Genomic DNA, 21,140 nt, shown 5'->3' with positions numbered 1-21,140 from the left:
AATAGTATATATCCTTCACTATGTAGTAGGTTCCTGCGGACAGTATCTCCTTTTGTTGTTGACTGTTTTTTCATACGGTGTGGATCTGGAAATGTTTGCTTTGACATTTTGATGGTGTGGGCGTGTGGCACCAAATGGAGATGTGGATGTGGAGTAAGCACCCTTCATTCTCTAGCAGGTGACTTTTCAAATGATGCTACATATTAGCAGTAATGCTACTTTTTGTGGCAACGCTTTTGCTCCACACTTGACAAATAAAAGTTGTTTATTCGACATATTCCCGCTTGAAGCCAAACCACCGCCAGACGATGGACCCCCTACTGTTTTTCTTGGGAATTAATTATTCCTTCATTTTTTACCAGATTCGCACCTTCTTTCTCTCGTATTACCACTCGCACGGCTCCGCTAGCATCACAGCTAACGTTACCCAGTCTGCTACCTCTCTGCTCCGCGAGGGCATATCCGTATGTGACGTATGACGTCACGGTATGTGACGTGTGTAAGAAGGTGCGCTTGCTGTCTGTGAGAAGGAGACACAAGAACGAGTGGGAAGAGCCTGTAGTGTAATGCCCGCAGCTAAAAGCAACTGCATGAGAACGTCTACTTGAATATCACGATATAGTCATTTTCTATAGCGCACAGAGACAAACCTGTGATATATCAAGAATATCGATATATCGCCCAGCCCTATATACATACATCATGTATATAAAACCTTAATGGAGATGTTTGGGTGTTTTTAATGGCTTCATAAGCGGAGTAGAGCAGCTCCCAGTGGCTTTTGATCACATTTGATATTTAGAATGTATTGAAAAAGAAATACATCGGTCGTCATGTCTTTCACAACGATTGTGAATAATAGGCTAAATTCACCCAGAAATGCTGTTCCCCTTTAAGACTAACGCATTTTTTATTCAAATGTAGAAACCGTGGGATACTTAAAGGGGAACATTATCACAATTTCTGAATGGTTAAAACCAATAAAAATCAGTTCCCAGTGGCTTATTTTATTTTTCGAAGTTTCTCTCAAAATTTTACCCATCACGCAATATCCCAAAAAACGGCTTCAAAGTGCCTGATTTACACCATCGCTATATCCACCCGTCTGTTGTCCTGTGACGTCACTGCGTGAAGCCACCAGAAACAAACATGGCGGATAGCACAGAAAGGTATAGCATAGCAGCTCGGATTCAGACTCGGATTTCAGCGCCGTAAGCAATTTAAAAGATTACGCATGTATTGAAACGGATGGTTGGAGTGTGGAGGTAGGTACCGAAAACGACATTAAAGAAGAAACAGAAGCTTTTGAGCCATATCACGACAGACAGCGGCACGGGAGGAAGCGCAGACAAATTCGGCGATCACCTTCTAACCAACGATTGGTATGTGTTTGTTTGGCATTAAATGTGGGTGGAGGGAAAGACTGGATGCAAATATAGCTACAAATGAGGCATAATGATGAAATATGTACATACAGCTAGCCTAAATAGCATGTTAGCATCGATTAGCTTGCAGTCATGTCGTGACCAAATATGTCTGATTAGCACTCCACATAAGTCAATAACATCAACAAAACTCACCTTCGTGATTTCGTTGATTTTATCGTTGGAAATGCATCTGCTTTGAATGTCGCAGGATATCCACACATTCTTGCCATCTCTGTCGTAGCATAGCTGTCGTCGGTAAAGTGTGCAGAACAAACGAGGGACTTTCGCATCTTTTGACCACTGTTGCAACTTGAATCCGTCTCTGTTTGTGTTGTTACACCCTCCGACAACACACCGACGAGACATTATGTCTCCAAGGTACGGAAAACAGTCGAAAAAACGGAAAATAACAGAGCTGATTTGACTTGGTCTGTGTAATGTGTTTGAGAAAATGGCGGGTCGCTTCACGATGTGATGTCACAGGTGAAAGGTCATCGCTCTGACAGGCGAACAATTGAAAGGCGTTTAAATCAGCAAATTCACCCTTTTAGAGTTCGTAAATCGGTTAAAAAAACATGTGGTCTTTTTTCTGCAACATCAAGGTATATATTGACGCTTACATAGGTCTGGTGATAATGTTCCCCTTTAACTGGTTCTGTGGTTATCATCACATTTTCCTCTTTGCCATAAGTTATGGAGTCAATCCACTGGTTTTCAAAGCTCACTGGTCTGATTGCTCACTTGATTACATTCTTTTCCGGACATTTTGGGTCAAACTCCTCCAAATTGTGCAACTTTTGGGGCTTTCCGTCGGTGGTTAGTTCTCCGTTTGATGTGCACAGTGTCCTGTGTTGCACGAGACGTATTTTCAGCACCCTGTGAATAACGCAACGCACACTCCAGCCCACTTTGTTGTCCTCTTTAAGCCCACTCTCCAATCCCTCACTGCCTGGACTTATTTAGCTGGCGAGCAATGCGCCTTGATTAGAGAAACGTTAGCGCTGCCATTTCAAAGATGCTGCCTCAATCACTTATTTACCTCCCCGAATTCAGGGAATTTTCCGCGCATGAATGGAAGCTGAGCACAGGTCGTTGCTAATGCATTGAAGGTGCTGGTGGTGCAGCGGCGGCAGTGTGGTAATTAAAGACATGCAGCATTATAGGCCTTCATTAATCATGGCTTCCATGCACTTTGAAGCTTTAATGAAAAACGGACCGCCTATGCATTTATTGTGTCTGCACAAATTGTGGGGATCGTACAGCCCTAAACGAAAGTAAGGTATTGTGATGGCTTACGTAGGAGAAGGGGTCATAGGTCACGAGCACACTTGAGTGGTATGTTTTTAAATGTCCCGAAGATCTTTACCGCTGTGGTGATAAATCTTGCACTGGCAGCGATGACGACTCTTTCTGGGGTGAAGATCAGAGAGGGAGATTAGCGGCTGTTACGCTCTCTGCGCCAGAAATGACGGCAGAGTTGCTTTTTACCCGGGGGTGTGTGGGGGGGGGGGGTGCATGGTTCACTCCACTTGTTCTATCTCACTGCATCGTGACGACTCCCTGGCGGTATCGTTTTGGGCGAGTCACAGCCAAAATTGTCCATTACGGATTATTGGTCACATGTATCTTGCCCCAATAAAAGCACTTTTGGCAGGCGCACGTTGCATTTGTTCTGGACCAAAGAAAGCACGGGAGAGGGGAGGATGTTGGGTCCTCTTATGTAGATGGGGCCAATGTCCTTTAAAGGTTTAAACAGCCGGTGTGTTGGATTTTATCCAACTTTTGATAATGCTGTAATGTACAGAGTTTCAACACAATGATGTCATCGCTTTTATTGTTGTTTCTCTGACAGTGGCAGACATGGTCTGAGGATAAGTGAAAAAGCCTCTTGCTTTACCTCGTCAGGAAAATAACACGGACAATGCTCCCATCTTGTGGTGAGTGTTTGTGTTACAAGTCAACGACCTGCAGAAAACTGTCATAACATTTTAGTGATGCCTGCAGAAAACTGTCATAAAAGTTTAGTAATGCTTGAAGCATTAATAAATAGCAGAGAGTGTGGGGCATGCTTTGATTAAGAGGCCGATTAAGGCAAAATTTATCAAATTATCTTTTAATACTAACATGTCAAGAATGAAATATAATTAAAATTTGGTAAACAGGTTATAAATTGTGTCCTTTTTAAATTTAAAAGTTCATTAACTATTTAATCATTTCATGATTTCTATATTTAATCATTTACTATAATTAACAATGAAATTAATGTTATTATGTTGTGATTAAATTATATATTATATCTGCTGAACCTGTCTGGTGGCATTTCATGAATTTATTTTATCTGTTCGAGATAAAGAAAATTGTGAAATAATTAAACCACTACTAATTAAATGCTTGAAGCATTACTAAATAGTAGAGAGCGTGGGGCATGCTTCTATTGAGGGCCGAATGGGACACAAATGTATTAATTAATCTTTTAATACTAACATGTGTCAAGAATGAAATATAATTTAAATATGATGAATAGAACGGTTATAAATTGTGTCATTATTCATTATGTGAAAGTACATTAACTAATCATTTAATGATTTTCATATTTAATCATTAATATAATTAACAATGTAATTAATTATTTCACAATTTTATTATTTTGTGATTAAATTATATATTATATCTCCTGAACCTGTGTGGTGGCATTTCATGAATTTATTTTATCTGTTCGAAATAAAGAAAATTGTGAAATAATTAAACCACTATTAATTAAATGCTTGAAGTATTACTAAATAGTAGGGAGTGTGGGGCATGCTTCTATTGAGGGCCGAATTGGACAAAACTTAATAAATCAATCTTTTAATACTAACATGTCAAGAATGAAATATAGTCTAAATATGTTGAATAGAAAGGTTATAAATTGTGTCATTATTTTTTTATGTAGAAGTTAATTAACTAGTCATTTAATCATTTCCATATTTAATCATTTAATATAATTAACAATGTAATGAATTATCCATCCATCCATTTTCTACCGCTTATTCCCTTTGGGATCGCGGGGGGCGCTGGTGCCTATCTCAGCTACAATCGGGCGGAAGGCAGGGTACACCCTGGACAAGTCGCCATTTCATCACAGGGTAATTAATTATTTTACAATTTTATTATTTTGTGATTAAATTACATATTATATCTCCTGAACCTGTCTGGTGGCATTTCATGAATTTATTTTATCTGTTCGAATTAAGGAAATTGTGAAATAATTAAACCACTATTGATTAAATGATTGAACAATAATTAAATGATTAAAAATTAGATATAGGTTTACATTTGATTAGATTAATTTCACATTTAATAAAACATGTGTGTGTCGTTTTAATTACAATAATTATGTCACATTGAGGTCGTTATTTAAATATTAGTTTTTTCCTTTATGACCCTAAATATGCTTCTCTTCGTCGGGTGCCATACAACTTCAGGGTATCGCACCTTGGAGAAAAAAAATATATTTTAAAAGTTACAAGCACTATGCAATATTTTTAAATGGTTGTAATTTAATTTAAAATGTGTAATATTGACAAGCGGTAGGAAATGGATGTAATATTATACATACATAATAAATAATTATATGCATATTATAATTTGTAATAAAATGTAATTAGTACGTTTTGGCCCACTTTTTACATGTGAAGGAAGGAATAATTTTGGGTTGATTGTAATAATTACATGTATAACAAATATGTGGTCTAGTCAAACATTGACACACATTTTCTTTAAATAACATCAAGTGTATCCAAATGTTTTACTTTCCCTTTAGACAAGAACACTGTAACTACAATCATAACAACAAGATTAATAATTAACCAATTACTCAGCGCTATTAGTCTCCTCCTTATCACATAGCAGACAGATAACAACGTGTACAGTTATTAAAGTGCAACGGACTGGTCGACTCCGTGCCACGCCGTATTGCTGCAGCAATTCAGGCAAAAGGACCTGCAACTAAGTATTGATTACCGCACGTGCTGAAACTTTCCATGTTCATATTTTTCAGTTGGCCCACATTTCTAAAAAATATTTTTTGGTACTATTCGTAACTAATATTCTAATTTTCTGAGATACTGAATTTGGAATTTTTAGTAATTGTCAGTACTAATCATCAAAATTTAAAGAAATAAACATTTCAAATATATCACTATGTGTGTAATGAATTGATATAATATGTAAGTTTCACGTTCTGAATATAATTACTGAAATAAATCAACTTTTTCATGATATTCTAATAATATGAACAGCACCTGTGTAATGATGTAATATTAACATTGCAACACATGCTAATACGGCCTTTTTAGTTTACTAAATTACAATTTTAAATTTCACGCAGATTTTCTTCTCGAAAACGTTGCGGAATGATGACCCGTATGATGACGCGCGTTTGTGACGTCTCGGGTTGTAGCGGACATATTAGCCCAGCACCACTTACGGCTAAAAGTCGTCTCTTTTCCTCGCTTAATTACACAATAATTTGGACATCTGTGTTGCTGAATCTTTTGCAATTTGTTCAATTAATAATGGAGACTATAAAGAACAATGCTGTTGGTGGAAAGCGGTGGATTGCAGCTGTCTTTAGCAGCGAAACACAGCCTGTGTTTCTTTGTTTGTTGTGAAGCTTTAACACAGAGCGGTCAAGCGAACATGTTTCTCTACGTCAACCAGCAAGTTTTTGGATGGGAAAATTGTGATATTTAGTCGGCTCTTACCGGAGACTTCAATGGATTATGCGACCTCATCCTGCAGCTGTCAAAAGGGCAGCTGTGATCTTGGCTCCTCCATTGGCTTCTCTGAGAGACACTGGCGTTCATCGCAGCCCTCTGACTTTTAGGTATGACTTTATAATCTCACTAAACCACTATTAACACAATAAGCAGATAAGGGATTTTCCAGAGTTATCCTAGTAAATGTGTCTAATTACATCTGAATCGCTCACACTGCCGTCGCCTTTTTTTTTTTTCTCTCTTTTTTTTTTTTTGTGCTTCACTCTAACTTTCCTCATCCACGAATCTTTCATCCTTGCTCAAATTAATGGGGAACTCGTCGCTTTCTCGGTCCGAATTACACTTGCTGCTGGTGGCTATGACTATAAACAATGTGAGGATGTGAGGAGCCCTCACACCGGTGACGTCACGCGCACATCGTCTGCTACTTCCGGTACAGGCGAGGCTTTTTTATTAGCGACCAAAAGTTGCAAACTTTATCGTCGATGTTCTCTACTAAATCCTTTCATCAAAAATATGGTAATATCGTGAAATGATCAAGTATGTCACATAGAATGGACCTGCTATCCCCGTTTGAATAAGAAAATCTCATTTTAGTAGGCCTTTAAATATGAAATACTATAGAAGGCTATTTACATTGACTAAAGTTCAATATATGCACAAAATGTTGAATCATGCATGATGATGTAAACCTCAGGACATGAGATAACTAAGAGCAGCGTATATTATGTCATATATTTACGACACTTCTTCATGAGTGACTGTGTGCATTGAAATGTGCATCAAGGCTGCAAAAAGTGTCTTATCCTCCCAGTCTCTGCTTCCTTTTCCAGTCCGTCCACTTCGTCGGTCTCATGATTCTTCTTCTTTGGGTGCAGGTAGAGGTAGTACAACACAAGAAACAGAAGGCCCAGCAAGGAGCCCCCAGAAATCAACCCGGTTATGGCGAGAAAGAACGTGGCCGTCTGCACCTCAGGCATCAACAAAGCCAAAAGTATCGGCGTCACCATGTTGATAAGAGAGTAGAGAAAGTAATAGACTGTCATGGATCGTCGAGTGTCCTGACCTTTCACGTTAAAGAACGTAAACGTGAGTATGAATCCCACCACGGCTCGGTAGAGTATCTCATGACCTCTGGTTGTGCAGAAGTTGGTTTGAAGCAGGTGTGACCATATTGTCCCCAGCAGCCACAAAATGGCCAGGGCGATCACGCTGTAGGGACTGAGCTTCAGGAGGAGGCTGTAGCTGAGGATGTGGCTGCTGATGGTGCAGACCTTGTAGAGCAGGTAAATCACAGTCGGGAGTCCGGAAGGCATCTCCTGAACATGTTGGAGGGACCTCCGGAGGCAGCGGCGATAGTCCACCATGGCCCAGGCGATGTTAAAACCAGACATGACCATACAGGAATCTGAAAGACAGCAGACAGATGTTGGCAACTGCTAACATACCAAGTGTTTTAACTTGATTAGGAGAGCACTTCTGGTGTTGTAGTCTGAGGCTCAATCCAAATACTCTCCCTTTCCGCTTCATTTTGTGCGTGTCCAAATTCTCCGTCAGGTAAGCCAAGTGTGAGGACCGCAGAGCCCTCTAAATGAAGTGAGCTAGGGGACTTCCTTCCGAGAAACTTTCCACATTACACTGTGCATGCTACAAACGATGGCAGTTCAAAAACAAAGAAGACTACAAATTTAAATAACATAGATCAAGATTTTAAAGGAGTTAAGACCTAGTACAAAACTTAAGACTCCATGATGTTACGATCAATCAATTTTAAGACTTTGAGAAGTTAAGACCAAGTCAGGCCCAAGACTGAGGAATAGAGACAAAGTTGAGACAAAAACTGAAAACCACGTCAAGTCCAAGACTTTGAGGAGTTAAGGGCAAATTAAGACCAAGACTTTCAGCAGGGTGTGTTCCGGAGGGTGTGTTCCAACTATTGTGGGATCACACTCCTCAGCCATCCCGGCAAGGTTTATTCAGGTGCACTGGAGAGGAGGCTACGCCGGATAGTCGAACCTCGGATTCAGGAGGAACAGTGTGGTTTTCGTCCTGGTCGTGGAACTGTGGACCAGCTTTATACTCTCGGCAGGGTTCTTGAGGGTGCATGGGAGTTTGCCCAACCAGTCTACATGTGCTTTGTTGACTTGGAGAAGGCATTCGATCGTGTCCCTCGGGAAGTCTTGTGGGGAGTGCTCATAGAGTATGGGGTATCGGACTGTCTTATTGTGGCAGTCCGCTCCCTGTACGATCAGTGTCAGAGCTTGGTCCGCATTGCCGGCAGTAAGTCGGACACGTTTCCAGTGAGGGTTGGACTCCGCCAAGGCTGCCCTTTGTCACCGATTCTGTTCATAACTTTTATGGACAGAATTTCTAGGCGCAGTCAAGGCATTGAGGGGTTCCGGTTTGGTGGCAGCGGGATTAGGTCTCTGCTTTTTGCAGATGATGTGGTCCTGATGGCTTCATCTGGCCGGGATCTTCAGCTCTCAGTGGATCGGTTCGTAGCCGAGTGTGAAGCGGCCGGAATGAGAATCAGCACCTCCAAATCCGAGTCCATGGTTCTCTCCCGGAAAAGGGTGGAGTGCCATCTCCGGGTTGGGGAGGAGACCCTGCCCCAAGTGGAGGAGTTCAAGTACCTAGAAGTCTTGTTCACGAGTGGGGGAGGAGTGGATCGTGAGATTGACAGGCGGATCGGTGCGGACGTTGTACCGATCCGTTGTGGTGAAGAAGGAGCTGAGCCGGAAGGCATAGCTCTCAATTTACCGGTCGATCTACGTTCCCATCCTCACCTATGGTCATGAGCTTTGGGTCATGACCGAAAGGACAAGATCACGGGTACAAGCGGCCGAAATGAGTTTCCTCCGCCGTGTGGCGGGGCTCTCCCTTAGAGATAGGGTGAGACGCTCTGTCATCCGGGGGGAACTCAAAGTAAAGCCGCTGATCCTCCACATCGAGAGGAGCCAGATGAGGTGGTTCGGGCATCTGGTCAGGATGCCACCCGAACGCCTCCCGAGAGAGGTGTTTAGGGCACGTCCAACCGGTAGGAGGCCACGGGGAAGACCCAGGACACGTTGGGAAGACTGTGTCTCCCGGCTGGCCTGGGAACGCCTCGGGATCCGCCGGGAAGAGCTAGACGAAGTGGCTGGGGAGAGGGAAGTCTGGGCTTCCCTGCTTAGGCTGCTACCCCCGCGACCCGACCTCGGATAAGCGGAAGAAGATGGATGGATGGATGGACTTTCAGCAGTTAAAACCAAATCAAGTGCAACACTTTGAGGAGTTAAGTTCAAATCAAGACCAAGAGTTTCAGTAGTTAAAACCAAATCAAGACCAAAACCTTGAGGGGTTAAGACCAAATACTTTTCAAAGTTATAATCAAATTTAGGACCAAGAATTTGGGGTGTTAAGACCACATCAGGACCAAGACTCGGGAATTGACACATATAAGACCAAGTCAAGACCAAGACTCTTGAATTTAAGACTTTAAGGAGTTTGGAGCAAGTCAGGACCAAGACTTTGAGGTGTTAAGACAAATTCAGGACAAATACTGGGAAATTGAGAGAGAGTTAAGAAAAATGTTAGCACCAAGTCAGGTTTAAGACGTTAAGGCGCTAAGCCCAAATCTGTAATGATCTGTTGCACCAGATAAAAAATGTTGTTGTTTGCATTATGATTTGCCCGTTTACAGTGTGTTTTGGGTTTCATGGGCCACACGGCCCCTTTTTGTTTACCTTCTGTTGCTAGAAGTGTTTGTTACACACAACGGTTTGTTTGTTGGTTTTGTTGCTTGTTTTCACGCTACCTAATTAGAATCAGAATTACTTAATTCATCCCCGAGGGGAAATTCAAATTTTCAGAACAATCCCATTCAAGTAATAATGTAGTATAATCTCAATGCTATGTCGAGATAATACCCAAATTGTGGGTTTTTTCGCCCTGTGTGTTTAAATTCAAGCAAAGATTTATTATACCTGCAAGCTGGCTGAGGTCCTCTGCATCCTTTGAAATCGCAAATACTTCACAACATGCCAGCATATGACAAAATTAAGTCCAAGACTTTGAAGAAGTAAGATCAAGTCAAGACCAAGACTGTGAGGTTTTAAGACCAAGTTGGGACCAAGATTGGGAAATTGAGACAAAATTAGGACAACAATTTGGAAACAAGTAAAAACCAACACTTTTGAGTTGTTAACAAGTCGAGTCATAGACTTTGAAGAGTTAAGATTAAATCAAAACCAAGACTTTGAGGGGTTAAGACCAAGTCAGAACCAATACTATTGAAATTAGACTTTGTTCAGGCAAAAACTTAAAACCAAGTCAAGACTATAAGACTCTTAAATTGGACGGATCAAATAAAATTTAAGACTATGTGGTGTTAAGACTAAGTCCAATACTTTGAGTTGTGATCAAATCAAGACGAGAATTTTTAGGATTTAAGACCGACACTGTAGAGTTGAGACCAAGTGAAGAAAGACTAAGGTCTTCCAAGTTAAGGAAATGCCTTTTGGGTTGAGACATAGTCAATAACAAGAACAAGGGAATGTGAAACCAAGTCAGGATTCTGAGGAGTAGAGACCAAGTCCCAGCCATGTCGCTGAGGAGTTCAGACCATATCAACAAAATTCCAAGGAATTAAAACCCACACATAAAAAAACTTTGACGGATAAAGGAACAAGACTGAGGGAATGCAAAACCAAGTCAAGAACAAAGACTACAAGAGGAGTGAAGATCAAGACAAAGCAGGAAGAGTCCAAGGTAAGACCCTCTAAAAAATGTATTGAGACCAAGAACATACAAACAGTTTATGCACTACTAAAACAATGACCAAAAATATAAGACCAAGTTTTATATTCACGTCTTTGACACTTACACTGCATGATGGAGGCGTCGCCATGGTGCAGTGCTTTGTAGATCTGTAATAGCAGTTGGGGGACACTCTCCAAAAAAGCCTCAAACAGTTTGAGCATGCTGAGGTCGGTGGCTTGACAAAACAGACGATGGTGCACTTCCTTTGTCTCTTCCTCATCGGGGCCCTTGATCCAAACCACATGGAACCCAGTTTTGAGCAGTCGGTAGTACCTAAAAACAGTAAAAAAAAAAAAGTGATCAATCACAATCTAAATTGTGTAGGTTGGTAGAGCTGTTTTAACATAAAGAAACTATGTCAACTTTTTTAAAAAGTTGAGAAATGTGTTTTTTATTTAACTTCATGAAATATGTATAGGTCCGCCACCAACCAGTAAGATTGCTGAACCTCATGAAGTGCACAAATTAGTCATGTCCCTTCAGCAAGAAGTTTGGTGAAAAACTGTGTTTATATTGATGAGGGACCATCCATCCATTTTCTAGCGCTTGTCCCATTCTGGGATCGCGGGGGGTGCTGGAGCTTATCTTAGCTGCATTCGGCCGGAAGGCGGGGTACACCCTGGATAAGTCGCCACCTCATCACAGGGCCAGACAACATTCACACTCACATTCGCACACAAGGTCCAATTTAGAGTTGCCAATCAACCTATCCCCAGGTGCATGTTTTTGTAGGTGGGAGAAAGCTGGAGTACCTTGATGAAAACCACACGGTCACAGGGTGAACATGCAAACTCCAAACAGAAAAAGCCCGAGCCCGGAATTGATTCCAGGACAACTCAGGACCTTCGTATTGTGAGGCACATGCACTAACCTTTGTGCCACCATGCTGCCCTGGTAAGGGACCATTTCACGCAAATCCAACCCAAAGTGAGTACAACCTTGAACCATTTTTACTGCAGTACAACTTTTCAGGGGAGAATTCTAGAAATGCCCATCCATTTTCTACCGCTTATTCCCTTTTGGGGTCGCGGGGGGCGCTGGCGCCTATATCAGCTACAGTCGGGCGGAAGGCGGGGTCACCCTGGACAAGTCGCCACCTCATCGCAGGGCCAACACAGATAGACAGACAACATTCACACTCACATTCACACACTAGGGCCAATTTTTAGTGTTGCCAATTAACTTATCCCCAGGTGCATGTCTTTGGAGGTGGGAGGAAGCCGGAGTACCCGGAGGGAACCCACGCATTCACGGGGAGAACATACAAACTCCACACAGAAAGATCCCAAGCCTGGATTTGAACCCAGGTCTGCAGGACCTTCGTATTGTGAGGCAGACGCACTAACCCCTCTGCCACCGTGAAGCCCAATTCTAGAAATGACGCTTGTGTATACTTTGTATTAGTCGGTGTATAGGTAGTATACGAAGTATCATTTCCATAATAATGTTGTTAAGATTAGTTTAGTTTACTAGTTTTCAGCATAAATAGTTTTTTAATTCTGGGCAGCACGGTGGAAGAGGGGTTTGTGCGTCTGCCTAACAATACGAAGGTCCTGAGTAGTCCTGGGTTCGATCTTTCTGTGTGGAGTTTGCATGTTCTCCCCGTGACTGCGTGGGTTCCCTCCGGGTACTCTGGCTTCCTCCCACTTCCAAAGACATGCACCTGGGGATAGGTTGATTGGCAACACTAAATTGGCCCTAGTGTGTGAATGTGAGTGTGAATGTTGTCTGTCTATCTGTGTTGGCCCTGCAATGAGGTGGTGACTTGTCCAGGGTTTACACCACCTTCCGCCCGATTGTAGCTGAGATAGGCACCAGCGCCCCCGTGACACCAAAGGGAATAAGCGGTAGAAAATGGATGGATGGAAGGATAGTTTTTAATTTGCTTCCGGGGCATGTTAGGGGTAGTTGTCGTGATTTGGAGATGCAAATGGAATTCATGAATGCAGCTTGAAGGTAAAATAATATTTAATTACGCCAGTAGTCAACTAACTTTGCTTGTATAGCTTTGGCTGCAACTTTTGGGAAGTTGAAAGTCATTATGGGCGCAGCTTGAGTCATTGCTAGTTGGGGGGGGGTTAACTGTTTAAGCCTCTGAAATAAAATCCACCAGCATGTCTGCGTGATCCAAAGTCTGTGGGGGCGTCATACTTGCCAACCTTGAGACCTCCGAATGGTTTAGGGGAGCGGGGATTGGTGGTAGCAGGGGTGTATATTGTAGCGTCTCGGAAGAGTTAGTGCTGCTATGGGTTCTGGGTATTTGTTCTGTTGTGTTCATGTTGTGTTACAGTGTTCTCCCAAAATGTGTTTGTCATTTTTGTTTGGTATGGGTTCATAGTGTGGCGCGTATTTGTAACAGTGTTAAAGTTGTTTATACGGCCACCCTCAGTGTGACCTGAATGGCTGTTGACCAAGTATGCCTTACGTTCGCTCATGTGTAAAAGCCGCAAATATTATGACACTGTTTGTATGGAGGAAAAGCGGACACGACGACAAGTTGTAGAGGACGTTAAAGGCAGTGCCTTAAAGGCACGCCCCCGATATCGTTGTCCGGGTGGAAATCGGGAGAAATTCGGGAGAATGTTTGCCCCGAGAGATTTTCGGGACTTACTTAGGCCTTAGTATTTCCTGAGGAACATAGGCCGCCGACAAAAGCCTTCCATCCATTCCGGTCTTGTGCCCTTCGGTCGAGTTGTTGCCATGACAGCCCCTCAGCCCTCATCTCCTGTTCCGTGCTTCTTCTCCAGGTTGTTCTTGGCCTCCCTCTGTTTCTTTTTCTCTGTGGGTTCCATTTTAGTGCCTGTTTGGTGATTGATTTATTGGATTTTCTGAGCGTGTGGCCTATCCAGCTCCACTTCCTTCTCCTGATTTGCAGTTCCACTGGTTCTTGTTTGGTGAGTTCCCACAGGTTGGCATTGGTGATGGTGTCTGGCCAGTAGACTCCTAGGACCCGACAGAGGCAACGGTTTACGAATGTCTGAAGTTTAGTGAGTATGCTATTGTTGGTTTTCCATGTTTCTGATCCGTACAGCAGGATGGATTTGACATTTGAGTTAAATATTTTCAGTTCGGTTTTGAGAGAAATGTTTTTGGCTCTCCATATTTTGTTTAGCATGTTGAATGATGTTTTGCTTTCGCTATTCTGGATTATCATCTACACTGATTATGCTCCCCAAGTATGTAAAACTGATTACCTCCTCTAATTGATTATGGTCCATTGTTATTGCTGTATTGTTCTTGTTTTTGATACGCATGACCTTTTTTTTTTGTGAATTGATCTTAAGCCCAAGAAATGCAGCAGCTCTTTGTAGTTTTTTGATTTGTCCTGCATCTGTTGGTGAGTGTGAGCTAGGAGAGATAGATCGTCTGCAAAGTCTAGGTCCTTTAGTTGTTCCGTAAGGCTCCACTGTATGCCGGTTTTGCTGTTTATGGTTGTTTGGTTCATGGTCCAGTCAATACAGAGGAGGAAAAGGAAAGGCGAGAGCAGACATCCTTGCCGCACCCCAGACAGGACCTCGAAGGCCTCCGATGGGCATCCGTCATGTAGGTCACGACATCGCATCCCTTGGTAGGTGCTCTTGATAAAATAAATAAATAATAAATGGGTTATACTTGTATAGCGCTTTTCTACCTTCAAGGTACTCAAAGCGCTTTGACATTACTTCCACATTTACCCATTCACACACACATTCACACACTGATGGAGGGAGCTGCCATGCAAGGCGCCAACCATCACCATTCAGGAGCAAGGGTGAAGTGTCTTGCTCAGGACACAACGGGCGTGACAAGGTTGGTACTAGGTGGGATTTGAACCAGGGACCCTCGGGTTGCGCACGGCCACTCTCCCACTGCGCCACACCGTCCCCAAATGATGTTGATGGGCTTCGGTGGGATGCCATAGTGTGCCATTGGCTTCCACAGTGTCTCGCGGTCGACACTGTCAAACGCCTTTTTAAAGTCTATGAAATTAATATATACTGGTGAGTTCCATTCCATGGATTGCTCTATTGTAATCCTGAGGAAGGCAATTTGGTCAGCACAAGATCTTTCATTTCTGAAACCAGCCTGGTTTTCCCTCAGTTGTGCATCGACCAATTTCCGCATCCTTTCTAGTAGTATGTGGTTGAGCACCTTCCCTGGCGTTGAGAGGAGCATAATTCCCCTGTAGTTTTACCTTTCTTGGTAATCTTTGTGATGTTGCCATCTCTCCAGTCTGATGGGACTTTTTCTTCCTCCCAGATAGCTTGCATGGGATGGAAAAGCATGCTAGATTTTTGGGAGGGGCACTGAAATTTGAGAGTCTTCCACAGGGTCCTGATGGGACTGACACATTTTTGTCAAATTTATTCAGTAAGTACTTTTTCTTCAATAATTTTACCTCTTATAATTACAGAGAGAAAATCAAAACTCTGGATTTGCACCTTCCATTCAATTGCAACAAAAATCTAAAAAAAATTGCACTTTGTGTTGCAATTTGTGCAAATTCAAGCATCTCAAAAAAGGCCCACAGGGTCCTGGTGGGACTGACACATTTTGTCAATTTTTTTCACTAAGTACCTTTTCTTCAATAATTTTCCCTTTTATAACTACAGAGAAAAAAATCACAAGGATGCATTGCAACTTGCCCCTTCAATTCAATTGCAACAAAAATCTAAAATAAATCGCACTTTTTGTTGCAATTTGTGCATATTCAAGCATCTCAAAAAAGGCCCACGGGATCCTTGTGGGACTGACACATTTTTGTCAATGTACAAAAATGTTTAATTGAATATTAAAAAAAAAAAGTTTGTTAAAATCGATAGTTGTGCGTCTTGTCACCTTTTTCCTCACACACAACACAAACTGAGAGTTGTCAGAACCCTAAAACACAGAGCTGAGAATGTTCCTACCAGCCCACAGGCCAAACAGAAAGAGCATAGGCATTTTAGGGAAGCCCTCAAAACCTGTGGTCATCCCAGCTGGTCGTTTGTGAAAAATGCATCCAGTTCCAGAAAAAACAAGAACAGAATGGAGGAGGGGAAAAAAAGGTGACAGGCGCAAAAATATTGTTATTCCATATGTATCAGGTCTATCTGAGAAACTCAGAAGAATGTTTAACCAACACAACACCCAAGTACACTTCAAACCAGGCAACACCCTGTGACAGAAACTGGTACATCCTAAAGACCGGACACCCCACACCCACAAAAACAATCTGGTGTATGCTATCCAGTATTGTGATAAATGCACTGATTCATATATTGGGGAAACAAAACAACCACTAAGCCGACGCATGGCACAGCATAGACGGGCAAATTCTTCAGGCCAAGACTCGGCCGTCTACCTGCACATCAGGGAGAAACAGCACTCCTTTGAGAACAAAAATGTACTAAATCGTTACAGGGAGGACAAATGGTACAAAAGAGGAGTGAGGGAAGCCATCTATGTCAAGGTTGAAAAAAGCCATCTATGTCAAGGTTGAAAAACCATCACTGAACAGAGGAGGTGGTCTGCAACACCAACTATCTCCCACATACAACACCGTCCTTTTAACCATTCCTAAAAGACTCTGCAATGTAGCCTTCAACAAATAACAGGAGTTAGAAACACTATGGCCACAGATGCTCCTTCGCGCCATTTGTTTACAACTGAATAAAATGCTAACATGGGTGATTACGGCTATTTTGGGCTGTAAGTGGTCGATCCACAGCGATTGTTGAGCCACACAATACCTCATACCTAGGAGGGGAAATTACACTTCAACGACGGGGCAGTATAGTCGAGTGGCCGTGCCAGCAACTCGAGGGTTCCAGGTTCGATCCCCGCTTCCGCCATCCTAGTCACTGCTGCCGTTGTGTCCTTGGGCAAAATTTTACCCAGTGCCACCCACACTGGTTTAAATGTAACTTAGATATTGGGTTTTACTATGTAAAAGCGCTTTGAGTCACTAGAGAAAAGCACGATATAAATATAATTCACACACACACGACTGTCATTGGTTTTGACAGTTAGGATTGATTCTTTGCATCTCAACAGTTGTTTTTCTCACTACAATAGGGCGAAACTATCCTTGCCCAGGCACACCCTCCTGGTTTTTTGGAGTATAAATATTTAGGGTTTTGGCACCATCCGCTAGACTAGATCTGACCAATCTAAGTCTAAGTGCATGAACTGATGAAGCCTACTTAGATGAGAGGCAAAACATCTTCTGAGGCAAACCAAACAGTCCAGTTGCGATCGATTGAATGACCTGGATTAATGTGAATATCCATAGACATTTGTTAAAATCCTGTGCTTTCATAGGTCAGGTTCCCAAAAAAATACACTAACTGCAAATGAATGAAATCACAACTAGGTGCAATAATGAAAGACAAAAAAAAAAAATCATAAGAGATTGCAACTTTTTTTTAAATGCTGCTGCAAAATCGGGCATTTTAATCACAAAAAAGCCTTTGAATAACCAGAGCGACTGACTAAAGAAAATGTACTTTCTATTGCAATATTTGGGAAGAAATTTTGCAAATTCAGGAGTCTGAAAAAAAGGCCCCTCAAGATCCCGGTGAGACTGATACTATTTTGTCAATGTTTAAAAATGTTTAATTTCAGATAAAAATAAAGTATTTTTGGTTGTTTAATTGAAAAACTGTGCTTCTTGGGATCAAGCCTACAAAAAACATCCTAAAACATTAAGTGCAAATGCATCAAATCACAAGTGTAATTATCCTTCCATTTTCTACCGCTTGTCCCTTTTGAGGTCGCAGGGGGTGCTGGAGCCTATCTCAGCTGCATTCGGGCGGACCAACACAGATAGACAACATTCACACTCACGTTCACACACTATGGCCCATTCATAATGAACGACATAAACCTAAAAACATAGCAACTTTTTTGAAAATGCTTCTGCGAAATGAGCCATTTTATCCTAGTGGACAAACAAATACCTTTCTTTCAATATTCCAAAACGTTTAAGATGAAAATAAATAATATTTTGTTAGATGGGTTGAAATTCTGTGATTTTTGGGGTCAGGGCTACAAAAAAAACATTAATTACAAATTCATAAAATTATAAGCGGATTTAATGTTAGTAAAATAAATAAGCATTAAAACTTTGCAACTTTCTGGAAAATGTTGCTGTGAAATAATGCATTTTGGTCTGTTACAATCACAAAATGAGCCTAAAAACTGCAGTGCAAGTTGAATCTGTTAAGACTTGTTTTAAGTTAAATGAAAACTTCTGCAAAATGATCCTTTTTATCCTGGTGTACAAACAAATACCTTTCTTTCAATGTTCCAAAACGTTTAAGATGAAAATAAATAATATTTTGTTAGATGGGTTGAAATTCTGTGATTTTTGGGGTCAGGGCTACAAAAAACATAATTAATTACAAATTCATAAAATTATAAGCAGATTTAATGTTGGGAAAATAAATAAGCATTAAAACATTGCAACTTTCTGGAAAATGTTGCTGTGAAATAATGCATTTTGGTATGTTACAATCACAAAATAAGCCTAAAAACTACAGTGCAAGTTGAATCTGTTAAGGCTTGTTTTAAGTTAAATGAAAATGCTTCTGCAAAATAAGCCTTTTTATCCTGGTGTACAAACAAATACCTTTCTTTCAATCTTCCAAATCGTTTAAAATGAAAATAAATCATATTTTGTTAGATGGGTTGAAATTCTGTGATTTTTGGGGTCAGAGCTACAAAAACAACATCCATCCATCCATCCATTTTTCTACCGCTTTTTTCCCTTTGGGGTCGCGGGGGGCGCTGGCGCCTATCTCAGCTACAATCGGGCGGAAGGCGGGGTACACCCTGGACAAACCCTGGACAAATCGCCACCTCATCGCAGGGCCACAAAAACAACATTAATTACAAATTCATAAAATTATAAGCAGATTTAATGTTGATAAAATAAATAAGCATTAAAACATTGCAACTTTCTGGAAAATGTTGCTGTGAAATAATGCATTTTGGTATGTTACAATCACAAAATAAGCCTAAACACTACAGAGCAAGTTGAATCTGTTAAGACTTGTTTTAAGTTAAATATCCGAGTATTGACTAATATTAACTGCAACTTTAGTCTGTAGAAATGACTGACTTTGTATTTTTTGTATGCACATAGAAGTAGAATCTCAATGTGTTTCTAGAAGTTTGTGCAATTTGTGCATAACCTTCTGCCCGATTGTACCTGAGATATGCTCCAGCACCCCCCGCGACCCCGAAGGGGATAAGCGGTAGAAAATGGATAGATGGATAGAATACTTTAAAATAGGTACTTACTGTACAGTTCAAAACTGCAGTCAAGTTTAGTCTGTTAAGACTTGTTTTATGTTAAATATCTGAGTATTGACTAATATTAACTGCAAGTTTAGCCTACAGAAATGACTGATGGTGTGTTTTTTGAACGCACATAGCAAAACACGGGGCAATACTAGACAGAGAAGTCGAATCTCAATATGGTTCGACTAGTTTGTGCAATTCCTGCATAATTAGAATACTTTAGAAGAGGAACTTACAGTACAGGCACTCCCTATGTACGTTTTCGCTGATGTGCTATTTGTGTCAAATAGAAAACTAGGAACGATAGCAGGGGCTTTTACCTGGTGAAAATACCTGCGCCACACAGATGCAGAACTGCAAGCCGACCTTTGGGGAACCCTGACACTGGAGCTACTCCTTGAGGGTTTATGAACACATCATTGATGTCGTCCTTGTACCAGGCGTAGCTGAAAACCTGAGTCACCAGCATCCCGAGCAGAACAAAGCCAAAAGTCAGCGCTGACCATACATAATGTTCGTCGACGACGTACTTCACGGAGAGTCCCAAGTCTGTCAAAATGTCCGCGACGTAGAGGAACAGTCCACTGACGGTTAGCAGCCATCGCAGTTTAGTGTATCGGAAATCTTTTTGATGCATCTTGGACTGCAACAAAATATTTTTTCAGGAGGGACATTTGTCTCCTGGCTTGCAGCAGCTCAGAACCATCTTCAGCCATTAACAATCCCAACCTGACGTAAAAAACAAAAACATGCTGGTATCATCTCTTTTGTACCTGGAGCGCTGAAAAAATGTTTATACTAAGTAGCCAACAAAAGTGTTGGTAGATATTATTAATAATAATTCACAGCTGGAAATAAAAAATCCCATTTGTTAAACGGCAACTCACAGGTGTGTACACAACAACTGGTGTCTTCCTTAGTACTTTTGACAGGTCCACCTCGAGTAGATAGAATGTTATTACGTAATACATGTGCGCACGCACATGCTCCTGCTCTCTCATAGCAACCATCTATTGTTGTTGTTACTGTGAATGCATGTCATCACAAATGAAGTGTTGAGCATGTTTTGTTTCAGTTCAGGAGAATGAATGGAGACAGGTGTGGTGTGATCTTTTAAGGTGTGGCTGCTCTCTCAAAGTTGAGACTGCTTATGCACTCTCACCTCAAGTTATATAACACATCACAAGTACAAAACTTGTAATAAACATACTTCTACTGCTGACCTGGGCAAATTAAGGCACATGCGGCCCGTTAAGCTTTTCAATCTGGCCCGTCGGACATTCCCAAATATTTTTTTTAGAGCTTTAAGATGGAACGTAGTTGCCATTATGATGTGCAGTGATGTTCTAAAGCTTAGTGATAGATATATCAGATTGTAGTTGGGGTTCTTTTTACCCTTAGCATTCATATTTCACTGTTTGTTGCATTTTTATTGTGTTTCGCTTGATTGTAAAATATGTCAATCAAGATGGGGGTGTGACGTTCATATTCTGTCAATAGTCAGTGTTTTATCGTTTATAGAAAATTGTAGAATTCCAATAAAGTTTTTTAAGGCGGTCTGGCATAATGTTTTTTGCATTCAATCAGACATTATTGTGAGGTTTTGTGTTAGTGTTCCTAAAAATAGATATACCGTCCCCCAGACACATTTTTTTCTCTAAATTTGACTCCCCGAGTCAAAATAATTGCACAGGCCTGCTCTACTGATTCAAAACAAAAAATATAATAATAATGATAATGCTTATCTCCATTAGGTTAGTTTAGTTATGAAGACATATTTTTATTTAATTTGTAGTCCCCTTCCTTCCGCAATAATGAATTTTATTCACCTGCAAAAATATAAAACATTGAGAGGAAAATTCCGAGGGAAAATATTGAAAATGTCTCA

At 41.2% G+C, this 21,140-nt stretch overlaps 1 protein-coding gene across 1 annotated transcript; it reads right to left on the bottom strand.

The window, feature by feature from the left end:
* Positions 1 to 3,244: 3,244 nt before the first annotated feature.
* Positions 3,245 to 20,196, bottom strand: xkr9 (XK, Kell blood group complex subunit-related family, member 9). Its single transcript, XM_061921872.1, has 4 exons — positions 20,140 to 20,196; positions 19,573 to 19,981; positions 11,052 to 11,260; positions 3,245 to 7,595 (listed from the first exon to the last, which is right to left on the bottom strand). The coding sequence occupies exons 2-4, from the start codon at positions 19,887 to 19,889 to the stop codon at positions 6,970 to 6,972; spliced, it is 1,152 nt and encodes a 383-aa protein (XP_061777856.1). The 5' UTR covers positions 19,890 to 19,981; positions 20,140 to 20,196; the 3' UTR covers positions 3,245 to 6,969.
* Positions 20,197 to 21,140: the final 944 nt, after the last annotated feature.

This window comes from Nerophis ophidion, linkage group LG15, assembly GCF_033978795.1.
Source record: "Nerophis ophidion isolate RoL-2023_Sa linkage group LG15, RoL_Noph_v1.0, whole genome shotgun sequence".
NCBI lineage: Eukaryota > Metazoa > Chordata > Actinopteri > Syngnathiformes > Syngnathidae > Nerophis > Nerophis ophidion.
This window is presented reverse-complemented; position numbering and strand designations above follow the sequence as displayed.